The following is a 25,983-nucleotide window of genomic DNA, read 5'->3' as shown; positions in this document are numbered from 1 at the left end:
ATCTATCCACTGAAGCCATTTCTATTTTTTACCAGCGGCGATGGAACTGTATTATTGTGGAATATGTGGCACGTTCGGTGTTTAATAGGCTCCCAGGGAAGGGCTGTCACTTTGGAGGTGGTCCTGAGGTATGGAAGTTGGGCTGGGGTAGGGTCGTCGCGCTCGGAGGCAGCCACACTTACAGGCCATTTTGGTCGAGGCCTCACAGGGCGGAGCAGCGTCCGTGCGGGTTCCTCCAGCGAGCCAGAGGCTCGGGCACGCGCGCCGGCCGCAGGGGGCGCGAGCGGGAGCCCGGCGGCGCGCCGAACCCCGAGGCTGCAGCGCGGGCTTAGAAACCGCTGCCACGCGCCGCCGGGCGTAGATCCATAGGCCCCGCAAGCCCCGGCCACGGTTTTCCCAGCCCCGCCGCCGTTGCCAAGGCGACAGCCGCCTAACGTTCCAGCGGCAGGCCCCGCCCACGCCCAATCAGACCGGCGCTAGCTGGAGCCCAGATTTTCTTTGTTCCGCAGCCATTTCAGGCCCCGGAGGGGAGGCAACGCCGCTTCGGCAGAGGGCCCGAGCGCCGGAGGCCTCTGGGATGGTGTGGGACCGGGTAGGTGGCGTGAGGGTGCGCGGCCCCGGACTGGAGGGCGGGAACGGAGGCAAGCTGTTCGGAAGCTGCCTGACGGGCCGCGGGGAGAGGCGCCGGACCCGCTGCCGCATTCTCGGTGCCCGCCCTGCCGTTTGGAGCCCGGCGGCGGCGGCGGCGCGGTTCTAAGCCCAACAGCTGCCCGCCCGGACGTCCTTGGGGATCCGGACAGGGGGCTGGCGGCGGCTCTTCAGGTGTCCGAGGTTAGGGCCTGAAGCCCGTTAGGAGCGGTGGGAAGAGGGTGTGTTCCTCGGGGAGCCTTTGCCCCCGACCATTAAACCGCGGCGTTTCAGGGTCCTGGGTACCGCAGTCGCTGCCGTGGGACACCTGCTTCCCGAGGGTTCTGGGCACTGTCGGGCGCTGCCCCGGATGCCCGGTCTTTGTCCCCGCCCGGCCCCCTCTGCCCGGGTGTCCCTGGTCCACACAGACCATCGCCACCACACTCCGCTGGCTGATCGCTTTCTCCAGGCGGTTCTTTACACTTGGGGACTCATTGTTTCACGACATGTGTACATAATTTTAATGTTTGTAACTGTATGGGTTTTGCGTGGGTTTGTGTTTTTTGCGCTTTTGCCCTTTTGTACTTCTCTCACGCGAACGCGCCACAGGGAACTGCTGCTGAGAAGCGGACCCACGCCACAGTCAACCTGTTTTGGGCATGGCTTTCATCCTTCAAAAACAATCGCCTGTTATTTGTTTCCTGATTTTAAAAATCAACTGGATTTTGCAAGGATTGCTTACAGTTTAAGTCCGTTATCTTAACAATCGCTAATCAGTTCGGTTCTTCAGCAGATAAAAATGTAGAAATTTAAAGTTGGAGACTATCCACAAATTGATTTTGACAGTTGTATTAAGAAGCTCAGTAACGATCCTGCGTTGAAGCTCATGACTTCAATGATGAGTGCATAAATGGTGCTTTTCTTTTTTTTTTAATCTAAAGGAAAGATGTTTTTAAAATACAAATTGTATTGTGGAATAGGTATTTGAAACTGTAAGGTTGTAAAATGGCTGTCCTGACATGCTCATTATTAGGATAACAAGTTACTTTTGGATTTTAAGTTTCTCTGTTTTATTAAATTTTCATATTAGAATGGTAAATAAGTTATGCCTAATGAAGCAGGGGAGGATTCCGTCTTTTGAAAATGATTCTGTTTTCCACTTTCACTCCCTCCTGCACCCCATTCTTCTTAGAGAGTGACTACGCCAAGTTGAAAACTTGCAACTGCAAAAGAGAAATATTAGCTTGAAGGTGCAGATTTCTTCTTTACTCCTCAGCATATGCAACGCATAAATGTGTAAGTTTGGCAGTACGGTTTTTACTTCACCTAATTTAATGGGAGCCTAATGAACTATTAGTGCTCCATTTTCTTTTTCCTAAAAGGGGCCCCCACCAGATTAGCCTTGATGTAGTTACATCTTCATCCTAGATATTCAGGGAATTACTAAATTCCTCCCACTGAAATATCTATAAAAATATTTTAAGGTAATCGAGCTTATTATCATTATATACTGTGAGCAGGATAAGCTTTTGGTAAAAATATGTATGATTCTGGTTGTAAATCTTTCCATTATCAACACTTGTTATTGTATTCATTGTTTATGACTAGTTTTTCTTCTTTATATAATGTTAAAGCCATCTCATGAGTCTGTTTTTCTAAATACTGTAAATGAACTGCATTGAAATATAAATGTACTATGTTTAGAAGAATTGCTTGCAGTCAGCCATGTTGGATTCTGCAGATACTGTTTTTAAGAAAAGGAATTTGGTTATAAAGGAAGCCAAACCAAGTGACATACATAATGAAATAAATTTAGCAAATGTAAACTGCAGAGAAGAACACAGCAGTAAGTGGAAGTTATTTTTATTGCCCAGGGTGTAAATTATGAATATTTTTTCCTGGAATTGATATTTGAATATGTATTGGTGCCAAAAAGACCTTGTTCCTAAAAAAACAATTTGGTTTACCAGCAAAAGGGTGAGAAAGCTGAGGAAGTCAAGGTGATTGATTAACTGATGAAGTTTTTAAAAACAGTGGAGAATAATGCCACCTTCAGAAAGGAGGTTGAGATACAGTTAAATTCCCCAGGTGTTGAAAATCTTTCTTAGTTGGTTCCATTCAGCCCGTGCTATGGTAGCTATCTGGTGAGTGTTGGCAGGTAAGAGGGGTCTCCTGGGTGGCAGAGGGTGAGAACTTTACAATGGAAGACAAATGTTTGCAAAAGTGGTAACTGTAGATTTACCACTACAATTACAACTACAAACTGTAATTGTAGTTACATGGATGGGTGTTAGTGTGGGAAAGAGTTTCTAGAAGCCACCCTTGCTGGCTCTAAGACCTCCTTACTAGAAGAATTCTTTGAAGTACTGTCAATAGGTGTAATAAGTAAGAAAGTTAAGAGTTCCAGAGTCTCAGTGGTTAAATGAGATAATGGAACAGGAAATAGGGGTGGAGATTTGTCTTAGAATTTTCTGGGGTTGATAGAACCTATACAGGAATGGTGGCTACATCTTATTCCAAAATGGCACCTGATGGCAAAGCAAATATTTGAATTCAGAACTGAAGGAAAGCTGAAAGAAATCTCATATCTGAAAGGCCACAAGGTTTGAATTGGCATGTGCCTTTTTAATGGTTAAAATTTTTAAACAAAGCAAGTCTTTTCAGTGTAGTATAGCAGAAGCAGGAACTCTGGAGCCAGACTACTTGGATTCAAGTCTTGGCACCTTCCATAATTAACTGTGTAACCTTGAACAAATTACTTCATCCCACTGTGCCTCAGTTATCTCATCTTTTAAGGAATTAATCTTATGAGGATTAAATGAGTTAATACTAAGCTCTTAGAACTTGGCCTGGCATGTAGTAAACACTTCATACATAATAACTGCTATTATTATCATCGTCATGATCATTGGTATTATAGAAAACACCATAAAATAATAATCACTAATATCAGGACCATGAGGTAACTCCTGTAAACCCTTTGATACCTTTCCTTCCAATATTTTTTCTCAGTTTATTTGATCTTTACACAGTTGAGACTTTAATATTAACAATTTTGCATTCTGCTATTTTCACCTAGCACCATAAGCCTTCTCTTGCTAGTAAATTATTTCATCAGCACCTTTTCAAATGACCACAATGTTTTTGTGAATTTCTCATAAGTAAACGTTTTACTGTTGGACAGTTAGCAAGTTTCTTTTTGCAGTTGTAAGAAACACTACAGTGAACATTCTTATACATAAAACAGTTTCTGTGTTTTAGATTATTTCATTAAAATAGATTTCCCAAAGTGAAAGTGTTGAGTCAGAGTATATGAACATCCAGAGCTCATGGTTCATATCGCCAAACTGCTTTTACTTAAGGGAATTTAATAAGGGACTTAAGTTGAGGAGCACAGCATTTATTGCCCTTTTGCTTGAGTTAGGAGGGAAGAGAGAGTGAGTTAACATTTTTTTCTGTATAACATACTGGGCATCATTTGTAGGCATTTAGCATACATTGTTACCTTTATGTACATTATGCTCATTATCCTAGCCCTATGTTGCTTTACACATGAGAGTTACTTCCATTTTACTGGATGGGAGAACTGAAGTATCGGTAAGTAAGTACTTTGCCCAAGGACTCAAGAGTGTTCAAGGCTGGATCTGAGTCTAGATCTGCCTCATTACAAAACCCAAAACTTTGTAAGTTTTATGTGATACACATATTCAGAATCTTATAATAAATATGTATACATTGAATGAATACAAAATCTTTAAAGGAATCTTATAATTCACTATAACAGTGAATCTATTAACTGTAGATTGTAGATCACATTATTAAGATAGTGAAACTGAGCTGGAAGTAATGAATGAGTAAATTACAAAGTTAAAACAGGTAAGGCTTAACTATCCAAGTATATTTTAAAAAGGAAAGAAAAACTCCTTACCTGGATGAGATGTAATATGTATGTATGTATGTAATGAATGTAATGAATATATAAAGCTTGTTTCTAAAATGATTGCAGCAAGCATTTGTGGGTGAAACACTCTTTGTAAAGACCTCAACACAGATAGAGGAGAAAAAGACAAATCCATCAAATTTAGGGGCGGGCTTCCCTGGTGGCGCAGTGGTTGAGAGTCCGCCTGCCGATGCGGGGGACATGGGTTCATGCCGCGGTCCGGGAAGATCCTACATGCCGCGGAGCGGCTGGACCCGTGAGCCATGGGTGCTGAGCCTGCGCGTCCAGAGCCTGTAAAAAAAAAAAAAAAAATTTAGGGTATAAGAGAAGTGACAAAGGCCCAGTAAATAACTATATTGAAAAATATGTTTAGTGAAACCCCTGGCAAAGTAAACTAAAATCTTAATAATAAATAAATAAATAAATAATTGAGATGTACAAGTTAAGGAGAATAAGACTACCAACAAGGTGTGTGAGATTAATTTTACACTGAAAACTAAAGCAAAAAAAAAATTTTTGAGTCGTGTTTTATAATTGACTTTGAAGCACTCTGAAGCCATTAGTGAAATAATTATCAGTGAAGTCCCTGAAACCTCAGGTGCCAAAGTAACCACCATAGATGAAAAGTTGATCCCAGAAAGGCCAAGATTCCATTGCTTTTGTCTTCACTAGGGAAGGAATTAGGGGAGAGAAATACTTCAGCAGATTGTGAGTGTACAAAATAGACACAAATAAGTGATTAGGAATAGGTGGTATCCATCAAAATTGTAAGTAAATGAATATAAAACATTGATCATTATGCTGCCATTAGAAATGTTTTTGAAAAATACTTAATGAAGTAAAAATATAGTTTATTTTAGCTAGAGCATAGGAAAGTGATGAGAAACATGCCAAATTATGAAGGACTTGTGCCCTTTATTCATTCAGTAAGCATTTTTAGTGCTGACATTGTCCCTTGTCCTCAAGAGATTTAGATACTACTGTAGAGAGAGAGATGTAAACAAAAAGGTGCAATGAAGTGTAGATAAAGCTCTTATGATATGAATCTGAGGAGACACCCAGTAAATATTTTCTGCTTTGTAGGCCAACTCAGCCATTGTGCAAACGCAGCCATAGACAATATGGAAACTAATAGGTGTGGCCAGATTTGATTGGTGGGCTTTAAGTAGAGAATCTCTTAAAGTATATACTAGAAGGATTTCAGGAAGAGGTACCTACCAAGCCTTGTGTTGCCCTAGCATGAGCCATTGAAAGATTTGAAATGAGAAATATGCAGCGTTGATTTGTGTGATTCATTAAGAGCAGAGAAATAGAAAAATAGGTTATTTTTAGGTGCTATAAACTAAGAAGAGAATCCAATTTTTTAAGTGGGCAAATTCATAGAAGAGGAAGTACAGCTAGCCAATAATCATGAAATAATGCTCTACCCCACCAATAGGGAAATGCAAAATAAAACAGTGAAATTTTTTTTTACCCATCATATTGGCAAAAGTGATAAAGTTTTACTAGTATGTATCGATAAGATTGTAGGGAAACTCAAACATTGAATAAATCAGTATAGCCATTTTAATTTTAAAGTAAAAACATTTTCGACCTAAGCAATTTCCATTTCTTAGAGAAACATAGGGGTATATCAGGAATCATGTATATTCAAAAATATCTTTGTCAGTTGCCACAGAACCTCCAGACTTCCAGGTCACCTTTTTTTTTTTTAAATTCATTTATTTAATTTATTTATTTTTGGTTGCATCGGGTCTTTGTTGCTGCACGCGGGCTTTCTTTGGTTGTGGCGAGCGGGGGCTACTCTTGTGGTGCGCAGGCTTCTCATTGCAGTGGCTTCTCTTGTTGCAGAGCACGGGCTCTAGGTGCACAGGCTTCAGTAGTTGTGGCTCGTAGGCTTTAGAGCGCAGGCTCAGTAGTTGTGGCACATGGGCCTAGTTGCTCTGCAGCATGTGGGATCCTCCCGGACCAGGGCTCGAACCCGTGTCCCCTGCATTGGCAGGTGGATTCTTAACCACTGCACCACCAGGGAAGCCCAGGTCACCTTTTATCTCCTGCATTCTAAATCATTAAAAGGTCTATATTTGTCTCCTTTTTTTTGAAACCGCTTAACAACTCTTCATATTCTTCTACTGTGCCCACTGGAATTTACAGTCCGTCATCCACAAAATCCAGTCTCAACCTAGCTACTGTTCTCCCTCCCTGCTCCCTGAAAATCCTGTTTTGGATTGTGTCATCAGATTATGTGACTACTACCCTTCATGATTGCTGTCAACTGCTAACTGTTCAGGTCATTCCTCCTCATTTCTTAATTATTTTAGCTCCAGGCTCATTGCCTCTCTCTCTAATACCATCTCAGTCTTTATATTGAGATTAAAATGAGTATACCTGATCTTCCCTCCAGTGTTCTTCCCATCTGTTCTATCTTATCTCAGTCATTCACTCCCAAAGTGATACCCTCTTGCATTGTCAATAACTACAGGCCCTCTATGGTTACCATTTCATGTTTTCTACTCCTTGACCATACTTCCTTTTTTAGTAGTTCACTCCTTCTAGTTAGTATCTCAGCCCCAACCTTCTTCTTACCCCAGTGGAATCGCCAGTCCATTGATCCTATTACTGTGTCCCTGCTATTCACCCTCTTGATGTTTTTACTTCCCTTTCTTACTCAGTTTAAATTCCATGGTTAATCACTCCTTTGGATAGCTCCCTTGTTCTTTGCTTGTTTAGTAGAACCATACCCTGGTTAAAACCAACTCTCTGCTTTCTTTGTGCCTGCCCCTATATAACTTAGTATGGCTGGAAGGAAACACACAACCACATATGACCACATATCTCACATTACTTGTTAATGCTGCCTGTTGATTATACTGTATTTTCCTAGTCTGTTCACTTTCCTACTTCCCTCAATAACTGTTTCATATCTTCTTCAAACCTCCAATATAACTTTTCCCATCTTCATTTTCAGTTCATGACCTTGCTTCCTATTTTAAGAAAATTGAAGCAATCAGAAAACTTCCACACACTCCCACCACCCCATGAACTACCATCATCTGTGTCAGTACTTGCTATCTTCCTGGTTTTCATCTTAGATGAACTGTTTTATGTTCTTCTGTGTGCTTTTGTACTAGATCCATCCTTTCTCCTCTATCATCTGCTCAAGGAATTGCTTCAGCTTCTGTCCTTCCACATCAATTTTTTTCTTTACTGGATTATTTCTGTCAGCAAACAGACAAGCTATTATTTCTGCCATCTTAAAAAAATTGATCCACTCTTCACCACCTGTTTCCCCATATTTTTGGTTTCCTTTTGCCCCATTATTCCCCGAAAGAGTTGTCTAAATTTGCTATTGCCAAGGTTTCTCCTCCCATACTCTGTTAAACCCACTCCAATCAGGCCAGTGCACCATTCCTGCTGAAACAGCTCCTTAATTTCTCCAGTAACTTCCATGTTGCCAAATGCCAGATGTCCTTGATTTTGTTCATCTTACTTGACCTATCAGCAACATTTGACAGAGCTATTTCTCTTATTCTTGAGACACTTTCTTCTTTGCTTTTCAGGATACTTAGACCCTTGGTTATCTCCTACCTCAGTGCCTGCTTCCTTGTAATTCTCCTTTGCTTTTCTTCTCACAGGCCTCTTAGTGTTGGAGAGCCCCAGAGCTCGATCCTTGTTTTTTGTTTTTCATAAATACTCAGTCCATTGGTAATCTCATTCAGTCTCATGGCTTTAATTACCATCTAAATGCTAGCAATGCCCAAATTTAGATCTTTAGCCTCTCTCCCTAATTCCTTACATGTTCAACTGCCTATTCAACATCTCTACCTAAATGTCTAATAATAGGCCTCAAACTCAGCTTGTCCAAAACTTACCTCCTAAACTTCCTCCCCAGTACCTACTCTACCCATAGACTTCCCTATTTTGGTTTGTCAATGGCAACTCCATCCTCGCAGTACCTCAGGCTAAAATATTGGAGTTGTTCTTGACTTTGCTTTTTCTTTGACACTTTAGATCCATTCCTTCAGGGTGACCAGTTTTTTTCTGTATCATCAAAATACATCCAGAATCTTACCGTGCTTCACCTTTTCCACTGCCACCACCCTGGTCCAAGCCACAACCATCGTATCTCGGGATTACTTAAATAGGTTACTACCTGGTCTCCCTATTCTACCCTACCCTCTTCCCAGTAGTCTTCCCTCAGCATAGTAGCCAGAGCAAACCTTTCACAAATTAAGATAGTCTCTGTCACTCCTCTATTCAAAGCCCTGCAATGGTTCCCCCTTTCACTCAGAGAAAATCTAGTCCTTACAGTAGACTGCAAGGCTCTACATAGTCTGCCCAGCCCACGCCCCTTTCTCCTTACTTCCCTGACCTCATTTCCTACTACCACTTTTCCTCCTTGCTCACTGGCCTTACCTCCAGGTCTTTGCTCAGATCTCACATTCTCTAAACACTCTGTTTAATACTGCATCCTAACCCCCCCATCCCCCTTATCCTGGATTCTTTTTTACTTTGTGCATAGCACACACCACCTAACACACTATAGCAGGGAACAGCAAGCTAGAGCTCCATTGCTCTGTGGCCTGTTTTTGTACAGCTTATGAGCTAAAAATGGTTTTTACATTTTTTTAAGGGTTGTAAAACAAAAACAGAGAACATACAACAGACTATTCTTACTGTTTGGCCTGAAGGTGGTCTGCAAAATCCAGAATATTTACCTTCTGGGCCTTTGCAGGGAAGTTAGCACTAAATATTCTGTTTATTGTCTTTCTCCTCCCACATGAATAAGCTCCAGGACGGCAAAGATCTTTGTTTTATTTATTGCTCTATTTGCAATAACTAGAACAGTGCCTAGAATATAGGCACTCAGTAAATATTTGTTGAATGAATGAATTGCTTGTAATGGTATAAAATTATAATGAAATAGAGCTATATATACAATGAGTAGGAAAGCTAAGGCATATTTTGGATGAGTTTTTATAGAACAGAAATAAAATTCTTTTTATTTCGACAGAAACATACGATTTAAATGAGCAAAAAGCAGCTCTGTAAGGATACACATCAAATGAATATTAGAGTACCTTTGGGGAGGAGACCAGGATTAGGAGAGGTACTTGAAGAGAACTTGAATTTCATCTGTATTGGTTACTTTTTTTATATGATGAGAAGCAGTAACATCAATTTTTCATTTAAAGATACTTTTAATGAAGAGAAAGGGGGAAAAATAGGTACTGACTAAAGCAATGAGAAGAAATAGAGAGTAATGGGGTGGAGAGAGAGGGAGGAGAACATTGCCTTTCTTAAAGGTCATATTTGGCCAGCAATCTGAATGAGAAGGAGTGAGCAATATGAATATTTGAAGAAAGAACAAGCAAAAGTGAGACTCTTAAGTAGGAAAAAGCATAACAACATCAGGGAACTGCAAGAAAACTAGCGTGGAACATAGTGGAAAAGGGGGGGCAGAGTCTGCTAGTAGGGAGGACCCCACATTAGGAACAATTTTGTAGGCCATGGTAAGAATATGAGGTTTTATTTTATTTTTTTATTTTTTTAAATTTATTTTATTTATTTATTTTTGTCTGTGTTGGGTATCGTTGCTGCGCGCGGGCTTTCTCTAGTTGCGGCGAGCGGGGGCTACTCTTTGTTGTGGTGCGTGGGCCTCCCATTGCAGTGGCTTCTCTCATTGTGGAGCACAGGCTCTAGGCGCATGGGCTTCAGTAGTTGTGGCACGCGGGCTCAGTAGTTGTGACTCACGGGCTCTAGAACACAGGCTCAGTGGTTGTGGCACACGAGCTTAGTTGCTCCGCGGCATGTGGGATCTTCCCGGACCAGGGATCGAACCCGTGTCCCCTGCATTGGCAGGCGGATTCTCAACCACTTGCGCCACCGGGGAAGCCCTGAGGTTTTATTTTTAAGTGTGATGAGAAACCATTGGATGGTTTTGATGGAGAGAAGACATGATTTAATTCCAATTCTAACTTGATCATTTTTGCTGCTTTGTCTCAGAATGGGGCTGTAAGTGAACAAAAGAGAAGGCTGGGAAACCAAATGTAGTAGACCATGCTTTTGTAGAAAATGGTATCTGGACTGGGGTAGACAGTGGAGAAGGTGAGAAATGGTCAGATTCAGAGTATATTTTGAAGGTATATTTTAAGGGCATATTTTGACAGTACTGACTGATGGTTTAAATGTGGAATATAAGAGAAATCAAGGATGAGTCCTTGGTATTTTGGCCTGAACAACTGGATGAACCGTAATAACTGCATTTAGTGATAATAGGCAACTGGAGGAGGAGCAGATTTGGGATGGGCAGGAGTTCTGTTTTAGTCAGCAAAGTTTGAGATACCCATTTAACAAACAAGTGGATATGTCTTATAAGGTGTTGGTTACTTGAGTCTGAAATTCAGAGAGCTATTCAGTGGCACAAACTGGATGAGATTATGTAGATAGGAGAAAGGTGCCTGGGATATTTAAGGGTGGGAGAGCCAGCAAAGGACACCGACGAAGAGCAGCCAGTGAAGTAAAAGGAAAACCAAGGGAGATGTGATGCCACAGGCTAACAGGTGAAGGAATTGTTGCCCATTTTCAGCACTGTGGAGAAATTAAGATGAGGCCAAGAAGAAATCATTTGGTTTGGCAACAAGGAAATCTCAGTCTCTGAGGAGTGGAGTGAAGAGGGGGACATGGTGACTGTACATAACTTTCAAGATGTTTCTGTGAATGGAAGGGAAATTGAGAAACTGAGCAGTAGTGGAGGGTAAATGGGGTCAAAGCTGGTTTTTAAAGATATTTTTAAATAATTTGAAAGTTAGAGAAAAGTTGTGAGAATAATTGGGAGAACTCCCATATACCCCTTACCTGGATCCACCAATTTTTAACATTTTGCCACATTCTTCCCACCCACCCCATACACAAGTAATTATTTTTTTGATCATTTGAGAGTAGGTTGCCTACATCTTGCCCCTCTACTCCTTAACCTAAGTCTGTATATCTTAAGAGCCAGGATATTCTCTTCTGAAAGCACATATAGTTATTGAATTCAGGAAATTTAGTTTTTTACAATCTGTATTACAATTTTGTCACTTGTCCCAGTAACATCCTTTATAACATTTTTCCTCCAGTACAGGATCCAGTCTAGGGTTTTATACTGCTTTTAGTTGTCATCTTTTTAGACAAAGAGTTCTTTTTTTTAATGGAACTTTGCCATTTTCTCCTCATAACAGCCCCGTGAGATAGAAGTACTGTTAATTATATCATTTTATAGATCAAAGGTTAATGATTCTTTCCATGACTAATAAGTGGCAGAGCAAGAACTCAAAGTCAAGCCAAGGAACTCCAGGGTTTGTACTCTTAAGCTCTATACAACAGTGCCTCCCATGTAGTGCTTGGAAAAATCTGAAATTCCATGTTTGAAGTGGGCAGACAAGTCAAATATATAGATCAGAGGCACTGATTCTTATATTAAAAGGATGATTTTAAACTTCTAGATCTGGATTATAACTCTTTGTAATGGTGGATCAGAGTGTAGTATGTCACCTTGATGAGCATCAGGGCAGAAGGAAAGCACAAGGAAAGTGAAGATATTTACACTTCATATGTAAATTTTACCAGACTTCAGTATAAATGATATGTTTTCAGAGTTACTGCTGCTGATTGTTTAGAAAGGTAAAATGAAGTACTTGGGTTAATTCTTTTGTGGTAAAGTTTAGTTGACAGTATATATGGACATGGACTGAAGAGTCCTGATATATGTTTCAGCTCATAAAATGCTGTTTGTCTGGGCTTCCCTGGTGGTGTAGTGGTTGAGAGTCCGCCTGCCGATGCAGGGGACACGGGTTCATGCCCCGGTCCGGGAACATCCCACATGCCGCGGAGCGGCTGGGCCCGTGAGCCGCGGCCGCTGACCCTGTGCGTCTGGAGCCTGTGCTCCGCAACGGGAGAGGCCACAACAGTGAGAGGCCTGCGTACCAGGAAAAAAAAAAAAAATGCTGCTTGTCAAACCTTTATTAGAAAATATTAGGAGACTTAATTTAGGAAAAGAGCGTTAAACAGTGAATCATTGAAACCACAGATGCTCCAGAGCAGGAATTAGAATGCTCCATTGGATTTTTAGTTCAATAATGTTTTATACAGTTTTCTGTTACACAGTTTTGAGGGGATAATGGGTAAAGACTTCTGTTGGGTAGAAACCCAAGTTGTGATGAAAATTTTTGTACATAACATTTTCAGCTAAAGATTGTTCTTACTACTGAATAACTTCGGTAAGAAATGACCTAAACCTGGTGCAGTACTGTGCCCTTTCACAGGAGCCCAAGTATTTGCTGAAAGAATCAAATGACATGAAGCTCTCACTCAGGTAATTTAGTAGTCCCAGAACTACACTTGAACAATTGAGTTGAACACAAGTTTCCCTGAAGACTTGGAGAATTTCAGTAGCAAGTATAAAGAAAAGAAGTAAGGCTGGCTTTTGTATGTAGAATATGACCAGACTCATTATTTACTAAATGTTTTGCTTCTAGAAGCTGAAAAGGAGCATGGTCTTTAGTTGCTTTATAAATGAGGAAATGAACCAAATGAGTGTAAATGATTCGTACAGGATTGCCCAGCCAGTTCTTTGTGCAGAGAAGAACTGAGACAAGAGCCCCAGATCTCTGACACGCCTTTTTTCCTGATGTTATTTTGGCTCATTGTGGCACAGAAGACTTAAAGACCTGGGCAGTTTGTCCCATGAGGTTACACTGCGGCTGGGAGTTGAAGTGTCTGTTTCGCCTCCCCACATGTCATCCTTCCCTTGGTCTGACACCACCCCACCGTAAGTAAAGGATGAAACGGTGGAGAAACTGTAAAGGTAGGAGGTTTTTCTGGAGTCTTGTTTTAGCACAGGTAGTAAGCTCAGAATCAAGAGAGTGGTATAGTAGTTTAAGATTTAATGTAGGAATTTGATGGGGAAGGTTAAGAGCCAGTAGAGAAATAAAAAGTTGAAGCATAAAAAGGAAAAGGCTCTAATAAAAAGCCTAGCTTTATTTTAACCTTACATCCCAGTGGGCTAGGGGCTTTTGTGTTGGTGTTGTTACTTGCTGATAAGGTGCACGGCAGGTATTTTTATTTGTAAAACAGAATCTACACATTCACCAGTGAGATTCTAGTAGAGTTGTCCTGTCAGCAACCAGGACAAAATTGTGATTTCAGTTAAAATTATCATTTGGGAATTATTATTTATTGGGAAATACAAACTCCCATACATCTCAAATGCTTTGGAATCAAGTTTATCAAAATACCTTAGCCACATATTGAATTGTTGAATTGAATAACATAAAAAATCTTAGGAATTTCCTAGTTCATCTCTCTCCTTCCAGGCTTTTATTGTATTTGTAGTTTCCAGCTATAAAATCCAGCTTATTACAAGTGCTGAATAAATGTTTGCTTATTGATTTAATTTCTGGAGTTTCTTCCTTCTAGAATATGCGTATTACTCCTGTAAGAGTATATAATGAAGAGTTAAATGAAGACTATGTATTTTATTAACTGTAAATAATATGGATTAGTGGCCTGTGACATTTTTTCTAAAATTGAAATATTATATGACTTAAGACAAAGATTTTGCTTTCTATGTCCCCAACCCTACCGCAGGAAAATGATTTAGGAAAAATTTGTTTTATAATAAATGAATTTATTTTTCTAAGAATCAGTTTAGTGTAGTAGAAATAGTGTATACTTTTAAGGCAGTTCATTAGACTCCTGTGTCTACCAGTTATAAGTGTATGATCATGGATGGTATCCATCTCATAGACTAAATAGACACACAGAGCTATACCATTAGTGTCAAGTTATAATTTGTAAGCATTTTTTCCCACCCTATCTTAGTTATTACATTAGCTTCCTTAGGCAGAAAAATATATTAAGAAGAATCTGTGGACGATTCTAAGATAATTATTTTATCTTAAATGAAACAGTTTTCATTTATTTTCTAAAGATCTTAATTTTATTTCTTTCTGTTTTTTTTTTATTGGAGTATAGTTGACTTACAATGTTGTTAGTTTCTGCTGTACAGCAAAGTAATTCAGTTATACATATACATATATCCCCTCTTCTTTAGATTCTTTTCCCATACAAGTCATTATACAGTATTGAGTAGAGTTCCCTGTGCCATTCAGTAGGTTCTTATTAGTTTATACACTTTATATATAGTAGTGTATATATGTCAGTCTCAATCTCCCAATTTATCCCTCCCCACCCTTTCCCCCTTGGTAACCATGTTTGTTTTCTACATCTGTAACTCAATTTCTGTTTTGTAAGTAGGTTCATTTGTTCCATTTTTTTAGATTCCACATGTAAACTGTCTGACTGACTTCTGAAGATCTTAATTTTAAATTACTTAAATGATTTATGATTTATTTTCTTAAAGAGTGAAATAGTAAATGACACAAATAACTAACAAAATGAAAAGTACTAGAACTCCAGCCTTTTTCAGTTCAGTATATGCTAAATGACAAATTTAAATTATTTGTGGTATATGGTCATTTATTTATTTCTGTAGTCAAAATTTTCTTATTCATTAGTAATTTTTGCTTAAAATATTTATAGTTGTAATTATTGGGAAAATCAATAGAACTTACTAGTACAGAAGTCTCAAGAACTGTTGTAGAAGAATTGTAGATCCTCTTTTCTAAGGTAAAATTCATTTTAATTTGCTTTTGGCTTTTACATTTTTGTGGGATTTTTTTTCTTCTAGTTCAGTGTATGGTTTAATTGAGCTATTTATTGATTTTTTTTCTTAAATGATATTTCCAGAATTATGTATCGATGTTTTGAAAAATTAGGAAGTTGATGAGAGATGCTTGAAATTCTTTTTATATTAAAGAATTATGGTATTCTTGTTGTAAATTTTGTAGTAGGCTTACTGTTTTTGTATATCTTTACATTTAAATGTCTCAACGTTAATTTGTTACTATAGCACTGTTAAAAAATATCTCCATACGTATAAGATATTAAAACCATAATAAAAAACTAATCACAAGTATGGAATCTGTAAATAATTCCCATTATCTAAGCAAAAGTAAAACTTCTGTGCTCTAATTCTCAGGACAGCCTTTCTCTGAGACTAGGTCTCTGGGATCATAAAACAATTTTTTAATCTTAAATAAACAGTTTTCATTTACTGTTTTCTAGTATAAGGTTTGGTACAGTTCTTTTGCTTTCCAAAGGTTGAATGTGTTTTTCCCCAGTACTATGAAGATACTCTTATTTTCAATGTTATCTTCATGTCATTGTGTCTACTCATTTTAATGGCATGATCTGGGAAAAAGTTGCTCCAAGTGCATCACTTTTCTGTAACTAAAACTTAACACTTTAAGTACCATAACCTTTAAGCATTTTCACAAAAAACTTTCTAAACTATGTTTCACACCTTCTTAAAAAGCAGGAGAGGTATAATTTAAACTTTTTAACAATTCTGTCATTATTATGAGTAGCAAGCGTCATACCATAATATAGTTACGTTCTCCGGGGTCTTTTCTCCTGCCCTATTTATGACTTAAAGTAATTATACTGTTGGAGATTTTTATTATTTATTTTCATTATGAAGGTAATGTAACCACAATATTGAAAATTTTTTTTAAGAGAAAAGAAAAAAGGACTCATAATCTTAACATCCTAATACATTGCGAGCTTTTCATTGTTTCCCTCCAGTTTTTTCCATTTAATAATTGTCTTTTTTATACATGTTTTTTACATATTTGTTATTGTTCTCTCTTTTTTTTTTTTTTTTGGCCACACCTGGGCCCTCAGCAGTGAAAGCATGGAGTTCTAACCACTGGACCGCCAAGGAATTCCCTATAATTGTTCTCTACATACAACTTTTTATCATTTTTTCACTTTCTGATCATAAACATTTTCCATGTCATTACAGAAATTAACTATCTTTTTTCAGTTGAATGTTGTTTTAGTTACCCATATATTTATTGTTGTATTAGAAATACTCCTGGGTTAAAATCTTCGAGAATAATGCTTTCTCTTCTGTAATTAAGATTCTTAGGATGCAGTCTCAGAAATATAATCATGAGGACAAAGGGTATAAAAATGGATAATAGCTCTTGATATAGATTGCTGAATTGATTTCCAGTAGGTTGTATTAGTTTACACTACCACCAGTAATTTGTTAGAGTTGATTTATCATGTCTTCAGCAGCATAGGATATTGTTATAAAATTATCTTTGCTAATTAGTCTAAAAACATTACTTCATTATTACATTTATTGATTACTAGTAAGATTCAGCATTTTCCCATGTTTGTTTACTGTTGTATTTCCTCTTGTGAATTTTTCTTTCATGTGTTATCTATTGGTTCTAAATTAGTGTTCCACATAAGTAAAGTTATTAATGTACAGTTGTCCCTTGATATCTGCAGGGGATTGGTTCCAGGACCCCCACCCGTACCAAAATGCACAACGCTCAAATCTCTTATATAAAATGGTGTAGAACAGACAGCCTTCCACATCTGGCATGTGGAACCTGCGGATAGAAAGGGCCAACCGTATTACTGTTTTGTTGGATCGCCTAAGTTTGTATTGCTGAAATATGCTAGGAGCTCCCTTCTATAATTGTTCAAATAAAGCGTGTGTTTATCCACCATATCTGTAAACAGTGGTGCCTCCTAGAAATCATGATAAGAGATGTTTTAGGTCCTTTGAGATGTGAACTGAGTCTTGGGAAGCAAGTATTACCTGAAAGCTGGCATCACAGTGAGGGTATGTTACTACTGTCCCTACATATCCCATTAGTATAAATGTTAATAAAATGAATTTGAGGCATTTATTTTTCCCTTGATGGCAGCAGAGGCAGTGATGGCCAGTGCTCAGAACCAAAGTAATATAATTTGAAAAAGGCAAGAGAAGGGAGAGGAGGAATAGAAGTAGATGTGTAAGGAATTCTGTTGTCTGTAAAGAGGGTGCACACCTGAACTGGCAGCTGGCTTTGTTCTTGGCTTTCTCTATTCTTCCTATTCAGTTTGCTCTTTGCCCATCTGGGTGTATTCATTATGCTCACTAGCTCTCAGAGACTTCCATGCCAGCTTTCAGATTTACTCTGGTGTTCAGTCTGAGGAAATTGACTTACATGATAGTCATCAGCCTTCATTAGTTCTGAGCCCTACAGTTCTGAGAGAACGCCCCTAAAAAGTTCAGTTCCTTCTACTTAAAGCAAATACATTTTGGGAATAGTTTATTTTTATATATATATAAAATTATGTGATTATATATTCAAATAGTTATTTACTATTTCTATTCTGATTAAGTGCTTCTGGTTCCAAGGAAGAAAACTTAATTCAGATTGTCTTAAGAGAAAGGGAGAGATTTATTATTTTTTTAAAGTCATTTGTGGAAATAGAAAGCCATCTGGAAGCAAGGCAGCTCCAAGAAGCAGATACTGTCACTCTGGTGGACCATGTAATCTTGCTCAATGCTTCCTTGCTTCCTCTCTGTGCTGGTCCATTCTCTTCTGCTTTTGCTTACAATTCCCGCCTCTTTATAATTTTGTCATGTGTGTGGAATCGAATGATGGCCACTTGCCTACCACATTGTGACCTTTTAGCTTCTGCTTTGAGAACTGGTAAATGCTTAAATGATCTTAGTACTTCCTGTTTATATTTCTGAGAAAGGAAATTCAATTGACTTAGCTTATCTGTTTGTGCTGGGATTCATCATGTGGAGAGTTGGGTGCCCAATCCTGGTTTAATTAATTGCATTTAGGAAATGCAATCACAAAGTATCAACCTTGCCATTAGAACCGTTGGTTAGACATGGGCTGTAGGCTACTCAGTTTCCTTTAGAAAGAGCCTTTGGTTTTACTGACAATTATCAGAAAATCAGTGCACTATGCAAAAACAAAGAGGGAAAAGAACCTTACAATATAGAACTGGGTGTTGTTACTATGTTTTTAAAAATGGAAATCAAATTATTTTTCTTAATTAATTTGTAATGTTGGTTTCTGGGTCTTGATTTCTCCATTTTTAAAAAAACAAGATAGGGATGTTGTCTAATGCTGTTTTCATTTTGGAGATAAGATGTTGGGATCGCTATTTTCTAATTACAGTTAAAGTTTGAATTGATAAATTCCAATTTCATGGGATGAGGGGGCTGGATGGTGATAACAACATGATATTTAGTTGGCTGATAGATAACTCAGTGTCTCTGTTTATAAGATAACAATAAGCTTTTCAACCCAAGGTTCAGTTTTTAAGGGTATATTCTTATAAACTGAACACTTCCTTAGTATGTATAAGAGATTAGTGTTATCTTTTATGTCTAGTGTAATCTCAGATTTCCTTACCATCTCACATTTTTTTCTAGGTTTTATATTCATTAATTTTTTTATGTGTCAGTCTTGGTTGAGCCTCATTGTTTGTCATGGTAATAAAACAATAGAAGACTGCCCTTAATCACCTACTTAGTTTTCACCCTTATAAAATTTTTACAGCCTGATTACACTTATATCTGATTTAATATTCACCACTTGATTTCTGGTTCTTTTCTTTGTTCCTCTATTCCTCCAATATTTCTCTTTTGATTTTTCTATTTCTTTAGAATATCAACTCATTTAAATGACAGGTCATTAAAAAAAAATGACAGGTCAAACAGCCCATTTTGTTGCATATTCTTTGATCATACAAAAATAATTTAAGTAATCTTCATCTTAATTCTATCTGACGATACAAACTATCATCAGTAAAACTGTGTCTTAATGATAATTTTAGTGGGGGGGGTGAAGTGTGAAGGGATTGAACATTAAGTACCTACTATTGCATCATTTTACATTCTCAGTTAATCTTCTCATCAATACCATTTCGCAGATGACTAAACTATGGCTCTCAAAGTTAAGCTACTTTCCTAAAAAAGACAATTGGCAGAACTGAGATTGTATGTATGACTCTGGAGCCCATGCTTTTCCTCTATCTTCCTGCTTAGCAACAAAAATAGTGTAGAACAGTATTCAGCTCAGGCACTAACATTGTGTTGAATAAAAATTGATTTCCTTTCATGAGTTTTTTCTGCTGTGTCTGTCTTCCCACAGCTGAAATCTGAATGATATATGCCCCTGTATGTGTGAGTGAGATTTCAATGAACAAAGGAAAGATTAGATAAAAACTAATGGTAATCAGCCTACTGACTACTTACCACTTATCACCTTTCTGTTTTACTGTCTAAACTGCTCTGACCCTTTTACCAATTCAGCCCTGGCCAGTGAGCATTGTGCTATGTTCCTTTTTCTGTTGAAATATTGAATGTGAAATAATGAATGTGAAATATTGAATCAGCCCATTACACTTTAACAATCAAAGATAGTTTTGGACATGAATGAGAAACTCATAGGGCCCTCTCACTTCAGAACTTTAGGAGGACTCTAACTGTAATGAAACAGTATACTTGTGGTTACCAAAATGATCTGTAATGGTTGTCCCCATGTGCTATCTAATTTTTCAAAGAACTATCAGCTTAGCTCCCTATCAACTATACAGGCATGTCTCACTTTAAAGTAGATACTAAAATAGAGAATCATACCTTTTTTTTTTTTTTTTTTTTATAATTTCAGATGTGTTATATGGGAAACTTGGCTCTTTGCATTATAGCCCTTTTTACCATCGTCTTAAATACAGTAAGTGCAGCTATAATCAATAGCTTGCCTGGTGCTGATACGTTTTTAATCATTCATTACCAGCGTTTTAGCAAGAGCTATTATAGTCTTGCTAAGGTACCTACAGATTTGTCTCCATCTTGCATGTATGTCCACACATGAACCATCAAGTAAATAGTCAGTGTAGAGTGATGTTACTTTAAGACAAGCTGTTCTTTTAATTAATTATACTTCAATATTTTATGAACTATGAATTAAAGAAGCAGTTTGAAGTAAAAGAAACATTGGACCAGAAAGACATACATTCCAACCCAACGTGTTTTGTTTTCTTGTAGAAGTAGTAGTAAAACTGTCTTATTTATTTTTTATATATTACCAGCTTTATGGAGATATAATTGACATATAACATTGTGTAAGTTTAAGATATACAACGTAATGATATATGTATATATTGAGAAATGATTACTGCAATAAGGTTAGTTAACATATCCATCATCTCGTGTAAGTTACAAGTTAAAAAAAATTGGGGGACGTGGGGTGAGAACTTTTAAGACTTATTGTCTTAGCAACTTTCAAATATATAATACAGTATTGTTAACTATAGTCACCACACTGTACATTACATCCCCAGAATTTATTCATCTTAAAACTAGAAGTTTGTACTCTTTGATCACCTTCACCCATTCCTCCCTCCCCTGGCCCCTGGCTACTGCCCGTCTGCTCTCTATGAGTTTGAGGGTTTTTTTGATTCCTCATATAAGTAAGTCATACAGCACTTGTCTTTCTCTATCTGACTTGGCATCATGCTCTCAGGGTTCATCCATGTTGTCACAAATGACAGGATTTTCTTCTTTTTTATAGCCAAATAATATTCCTGTGTGTGTGTGTGTGTATCATATTTTCTTTATTCATTCTTCTATCAGTGGACACATACCTTGGTACCATGTCTTGGCTATTGTAAATAATGCTGCAGTGAACGTGAGGATACAGATATCTCTTTGACATAGTGCTTTTCTCTCCTTTGAATATATACCCAGAAGTGGAATTGCTGTCTCATATAGTAATTCTGTTTTTAATTTTTTGAGGAACCTCTATCCTATTTTCCATAGTGGCTGTACCAATTTCAATTCCTACTAGCAGTGCACAAAGGTTCCCTTTTCTCCACATCCTCACCAGCACTTGCTATCTCTGTTCTTTTTGGTAATAGCCATTCTAACAGGTTTGAGGTGTTATCTCATGGTGGTTTTGATTTGCATTTCCCTGATGATTAATGATGTTGAGCATCTTTTCAGTGTTGTTGGCCATCTGTATGTCTTTGGGAAAATGTCTGTTCAGGTCTTCTGCCCACTTTTTAATTGGGTTGTTTGGGTTTTTTTGATGTTGAGCTGTATGAGTTCTTTATATATTTTGGATATTAACCCTTTATCAGATACATCATTTGCAAATACCATTTTCCATTCAGTAGGCTGCCTTTTCATGCCAAAGGAATTTAGTTTGATGAATCTCATTTGTTTATTTTTGCTTTTATTTTCTTTGCCTGATCCAAGAAAATATTGCTAAGACTGATGTCAAAGAGGGTACTGCCTGTGTTTTTCAGAAGTATGTTTTCAGGTCTTACATTCAAGTCTTTAATCCATTTTGATTTTATTCGTGTAAATGGAGTGAGAAGGTGGTCCAGTTTCATTCTTTTGCATGTGAATATCCAGTTTTCCCAGCACCATTTATTGAACAGACTGTCTTTTCCCCACTGAGTATTCTTGGCTCCCTTGTCAAATATTGGTTGACTGCATGCGCATGGGTTTATTTCTGGGCTCTCAGTTCTTTTCCATTGGTCTGTATGTCGATTTTTATGCTAGTACTGTTTTGATTGCTTTAGCTCTGTAATATAGTTTGAAATCAAGAAGTGTGATGCCTCTAGCTTTGTTCTTCTTTGTCAGGATTGCTTTGGCTATTCAGGGTCTTCTGTGGTTCCATATGAATTTTAGGATTGTTTTTTCTATTTCTGTAAAAAAAAAAATGCCATTGGAATCTTGATAGAGATTGCATTATCTCTGGATGGCTTTGGGTATTATGGACATTTTAATAGTATTAATTCTTCCACTTCATGAACATGGGATATCTTTCCATTTGTTTGTTTCTTCTTCAGTTTCTTTCATCATAGTTTTATAGTTTTCAGTGTACAGACCTTTTACCTCCTTGGTTAAATTTATTGCTAAGTATTTTATTATTCTCTTTGATGGTATTGTAAATGGAACTGTTTTGTTTTTTATTCCAGATAATTTGTTGTTAGTGTATAGAAATGCACCTGGTTTTTGTATGTTGATTTTGTATCCTGTAACTTTACTGAATTCATTTAGTTTTTTGGTAGAATCCTTAGGATTTTCTATGTGTAACATCATGCCATCAGCAAACAGAGACAATTTTACTTCTTTTCTAATTTGGATGCCTTTTACTACTTTTATCTTGCATGGTTATTTGGTATTGTGGTTAATCGTAGTAGTAAGAATGGGCACCCTTATCTTATTCCTGATCTTACAGGAAAAGTTTTCAACCTTTTACCATTGAGTATGATGCTTCCTGTGGGTTCGCCATATATGGCCTTTTTTATGTTGAGGTATGTTTCTTCTATACCACTTCTATACCAAGTTTGTTGAGAGGTTTTATCAGGAACAGTTACTGAATTTTGTATGTTTTTTCTGCCTCTGTTGACATGATCATATGATTCATATCTTTCATTTTGTTAATGTGATGTATCACATAGATTGATTTGTGTGTGTTGAATCATCCTTTCATCCCAAGGATTAATCTCACTTGATTATGGTGTATGATCTTTTGAATGTGCTGTTGAATTTGGTTTGCTAGTAATTTGTTGAGATTTTTTCATCTTTATCCATGAGAGATACTGGCTTATAGTTTTCTTCTAGTGTCCTAACTTGGCTTTGCTGTCAAGGAAATGCTGTTACCTCATAAAATGCATTTGGAAGTGTTCCCTCCTCTTCATTTTGTTGTAAGAGTTATAGAATTGATATTAATTCTTCTTTAAATGTTTGGTAGAATTCACCAGTGAAACCATCTGGTCCTGAACTATTCTTTGTTGGGATTCAATCTTATCAATCTTCTTACTCATTATTGGTCTGTTCAGATTTTCTACTTCTTCATGATTCAGTTTGGTACGTCATATGTTTCTAGTAATTTATCTATTCTTGTTTGTCCAATTTATTGGTGTATAATAGTGATCTGTTGTGATCCTTTGTATTTCTGTGGTATCAGTTGTAATGTCTCCTCTTTCATTTATAATTTTGAGTTCTCTCTTGGTTAGGCTAGCTAAAGGTTTTTGTCAATTTTGTTTATCTTTTCAAAGAACCAACCCTTGATTTTGTTGATCTTCTCTATTATTTTCTTTTTCGCTATTTCCTTTATTTCTGCTTTAATTTTTGTTATTTCCTCCCTTCTGCTAAACTTGGGATTAGTTAGTTCTTCTTTTTCCTATTTCCTTGAGGTATAAGCTAAAGTTGTTTATTTGATATCTTTATTTTTCTTGATGTATGTGGTTATGGCTGTAAACTTTCCTCTTAGAGCTGCTTTTGCTGCATCTCATCAGTTTTGGTATGTTGTGTTTCCATTTCAGTTTGTCTCAAGATATATTTTTATTCCTTTTCTAGTTTCTTTTTTGATCCATTGGTTGTTCGGGAATGTGTTCACTTCCGTGTATTTGTGAATTTTCCAGCTTTCCCCGTTATTGATTTCTACTTTCATACCATTGTGATCAGAAAAGATACTTGATATAACTTCTGTCTTGAATTTGTTGAGACTTACTTAGTTGCCTAACATATGATCTAACCTAGAACGTGTTCCGTGTGCACTTGAGAAGAATGTGTGTTCTGTTGCTGTTGGGTGGAATGTTCTGTATGTGTTTATGTCCATTTACTCTCTAGTGTTATTCAAGTCCAGTGTCTCCTTATCGATTCTCTGTAAGAGTGGAGTAGTAAAGTCCCCAACTATTATTGTATTGCTGTTTATTTTTCCTTTAGTTCTAGTATTATATGCTTTATATATTTAGGTGCTCTAATGCTGGATACATAAATGTTTACAATTGTTATATGTTTTTGATGGATCGATTCCTTTATCATAATATGATGAACTTCTTTGTCTCTTTAGACCATTTTTAGTTTAAAGTCTATCTTGTCTGCTATAAGTATAGCTACACCTGCTTTCTTTTGGTTACAATTTGCTTGAAATATCTTTTCCATCCCTTCACTCTCAATCTATGTGTGTCCATAAAGATAAAGTGAGTCTCTTTTAGGCAGCATATTATATCTTTTTTTTATTATTTCTTCCAACATTCTTTGTCTTTTGATTGGATAATTTAATCTATTTACATTTAAGGTAATTATTGATAGGTGATGACTCACTGTTGCCATTTTGATCATTGTTTTCTGTTTTGCAGATCCTTTGACCCTTTCATGCTGTCTTTGTGATTTGATGACTTTCTGTAGTGTTATACTTTGAATCCTTTATCATAATCTTTTGTGCATTTACTACAGATTTTTCCTTTGTGGTAACTATGAGGCTTACATAAAATATAACATCCTATTTTAAGCTGATAACAACTTCAAGAACATACAGAAACTTTATACTTCTACTTCTCTCCCTATCACATTTTAGGTTATTGATGTTACAGTATCCATATTTTTATACTGCTTATCCATTATCAAAGTATTGTAGCTATGGTTATTTTTAATACTTTTTTTTTAAACTTTTAAACTAGAGTTGTAAGTGAATTAAATACAACCGTTACAATGTCAAAGAATCTGTGTTTCATAATATATTTACCATTACCAGTGAGTTTTATACATTTATATGGTTTTAGGATGTTAATTAGCATTCTTTTACTTTACAACTTGAAGAATGTTCTTTTATCATTTCTTGTAAGGCAGATCTACTGGTGATGAAATCCCTCAGCTTTTGTTTGTTTGGGAACATCGTTATCGCTTCTTAATTTCTTTTTTCTTTCTTTTTTTTAATATTTATTTATTTATTTGGTTGCGTCAGGTCTTAGTTGTGTCAGGCAGGCTCCTTACTTGTGGCTCGCGGGCTCCTTAGTTGCATCAGGCGAGCTTCTTAGTTGCGGCTTAAGGGCTCCTTAGTTGTGGTTGCCGGTTAGTTGAGGCACATGGGCTCCTTAGTTGCGGCTCACCGGATCCTTAGTTGTGGCACGAGAACTCTTAGTTGCAGCATGAGAACTCTTAGTTGCGGCATGCATGTGGGATCTAGTTCCCAGACCAGGGATTGAACCCTGGCCCCCTGTATTGGGAGTACGGAGTCTTAACCACTGTGCCACCAGGGAAGTCCCTCTCCTTCATTACTGAAGGACAACTTTGCTGGGTATAGTATTCTTGGCTGACAAGTTTTGGTGGGTTTTTTTTCTCATTATTTTGAATATGTCATTCCACTCTTTCCTGGCCTGCAAAGTTTCTGTTGAGAAATCTGCTCATAGTCTTATGGGGGCTCCCTTTTATGTGAAGAGTTGCTGTTCTCTTGCTGCTTTCAAAATTCTCTATTTTTGACTTAAGACAATAATAAATTCTTGATGTAGCCCTTTTTAGGGTTTAACCTATTTGAGATCTGGATGTTCATTTCTCTCCCCAAATTTGAGAAGTTTTCAGCAATCTAACCCAAGTCTTAACATTTACTAACCAACTGACTTTCAGCAAGTTGCTTAACATAACTGAAACTGTTTCCTCAACTCACAGTTTAGTTTTGAAAATTATAAATAAAGTGTAACAGTAC

At 37.4% G+C, this 25,983-nt stretch overlaps 1 protein-coding gene across 2 annotated transcripts in view; it reads left to right on the top strand.

Annotated features, from left to right (window-relative positions):
- The first annotated feature begins 436 nt into the window (after nucleotides 1-436).
- Nucleotides 437-25,983, top strand: part of TNPO1 (transportin 1) — an 89,663-nt gene continuing 64,116 nt past the window's right edge. Inside the window, exons 1-2 of one of the 2 annotated variants that reach the window (XM_033429990.2) lie at nucleotides 472-592; nucleotides 1,820-1,923. Coding sequence is in view for 1 of the 2 variants with exons in the window: in XM_004270797.4 (XP_004270845.1) it covers nucleotides 578-592 (15 nt within the window). In the remaining variant the exon portion in view is untranslated. Of the gene's footprint in view, nucleotides 593-1,819; nucleotides 1,924-25,983 lie in introns of both variants that reach the window. The other variant, XM_004270797.4, reaches the window with a different exon arrangement.

This window comes from Orcinus orca, chromosome 3, assembly GCF_937001465.1.
Source record: "Orcinus orca chromosome 3, mOrcOrc1.1, whole genome shotgun sequence".
NCBI lineage: Eukaryota > Metazoa > Chordata > Mammalia > Artiodactyla > Delphinidae > Orcinus > Orcinus orca.
This window is presented reverse-complemented; position numbering and strand designations above follow the sequence as displayed.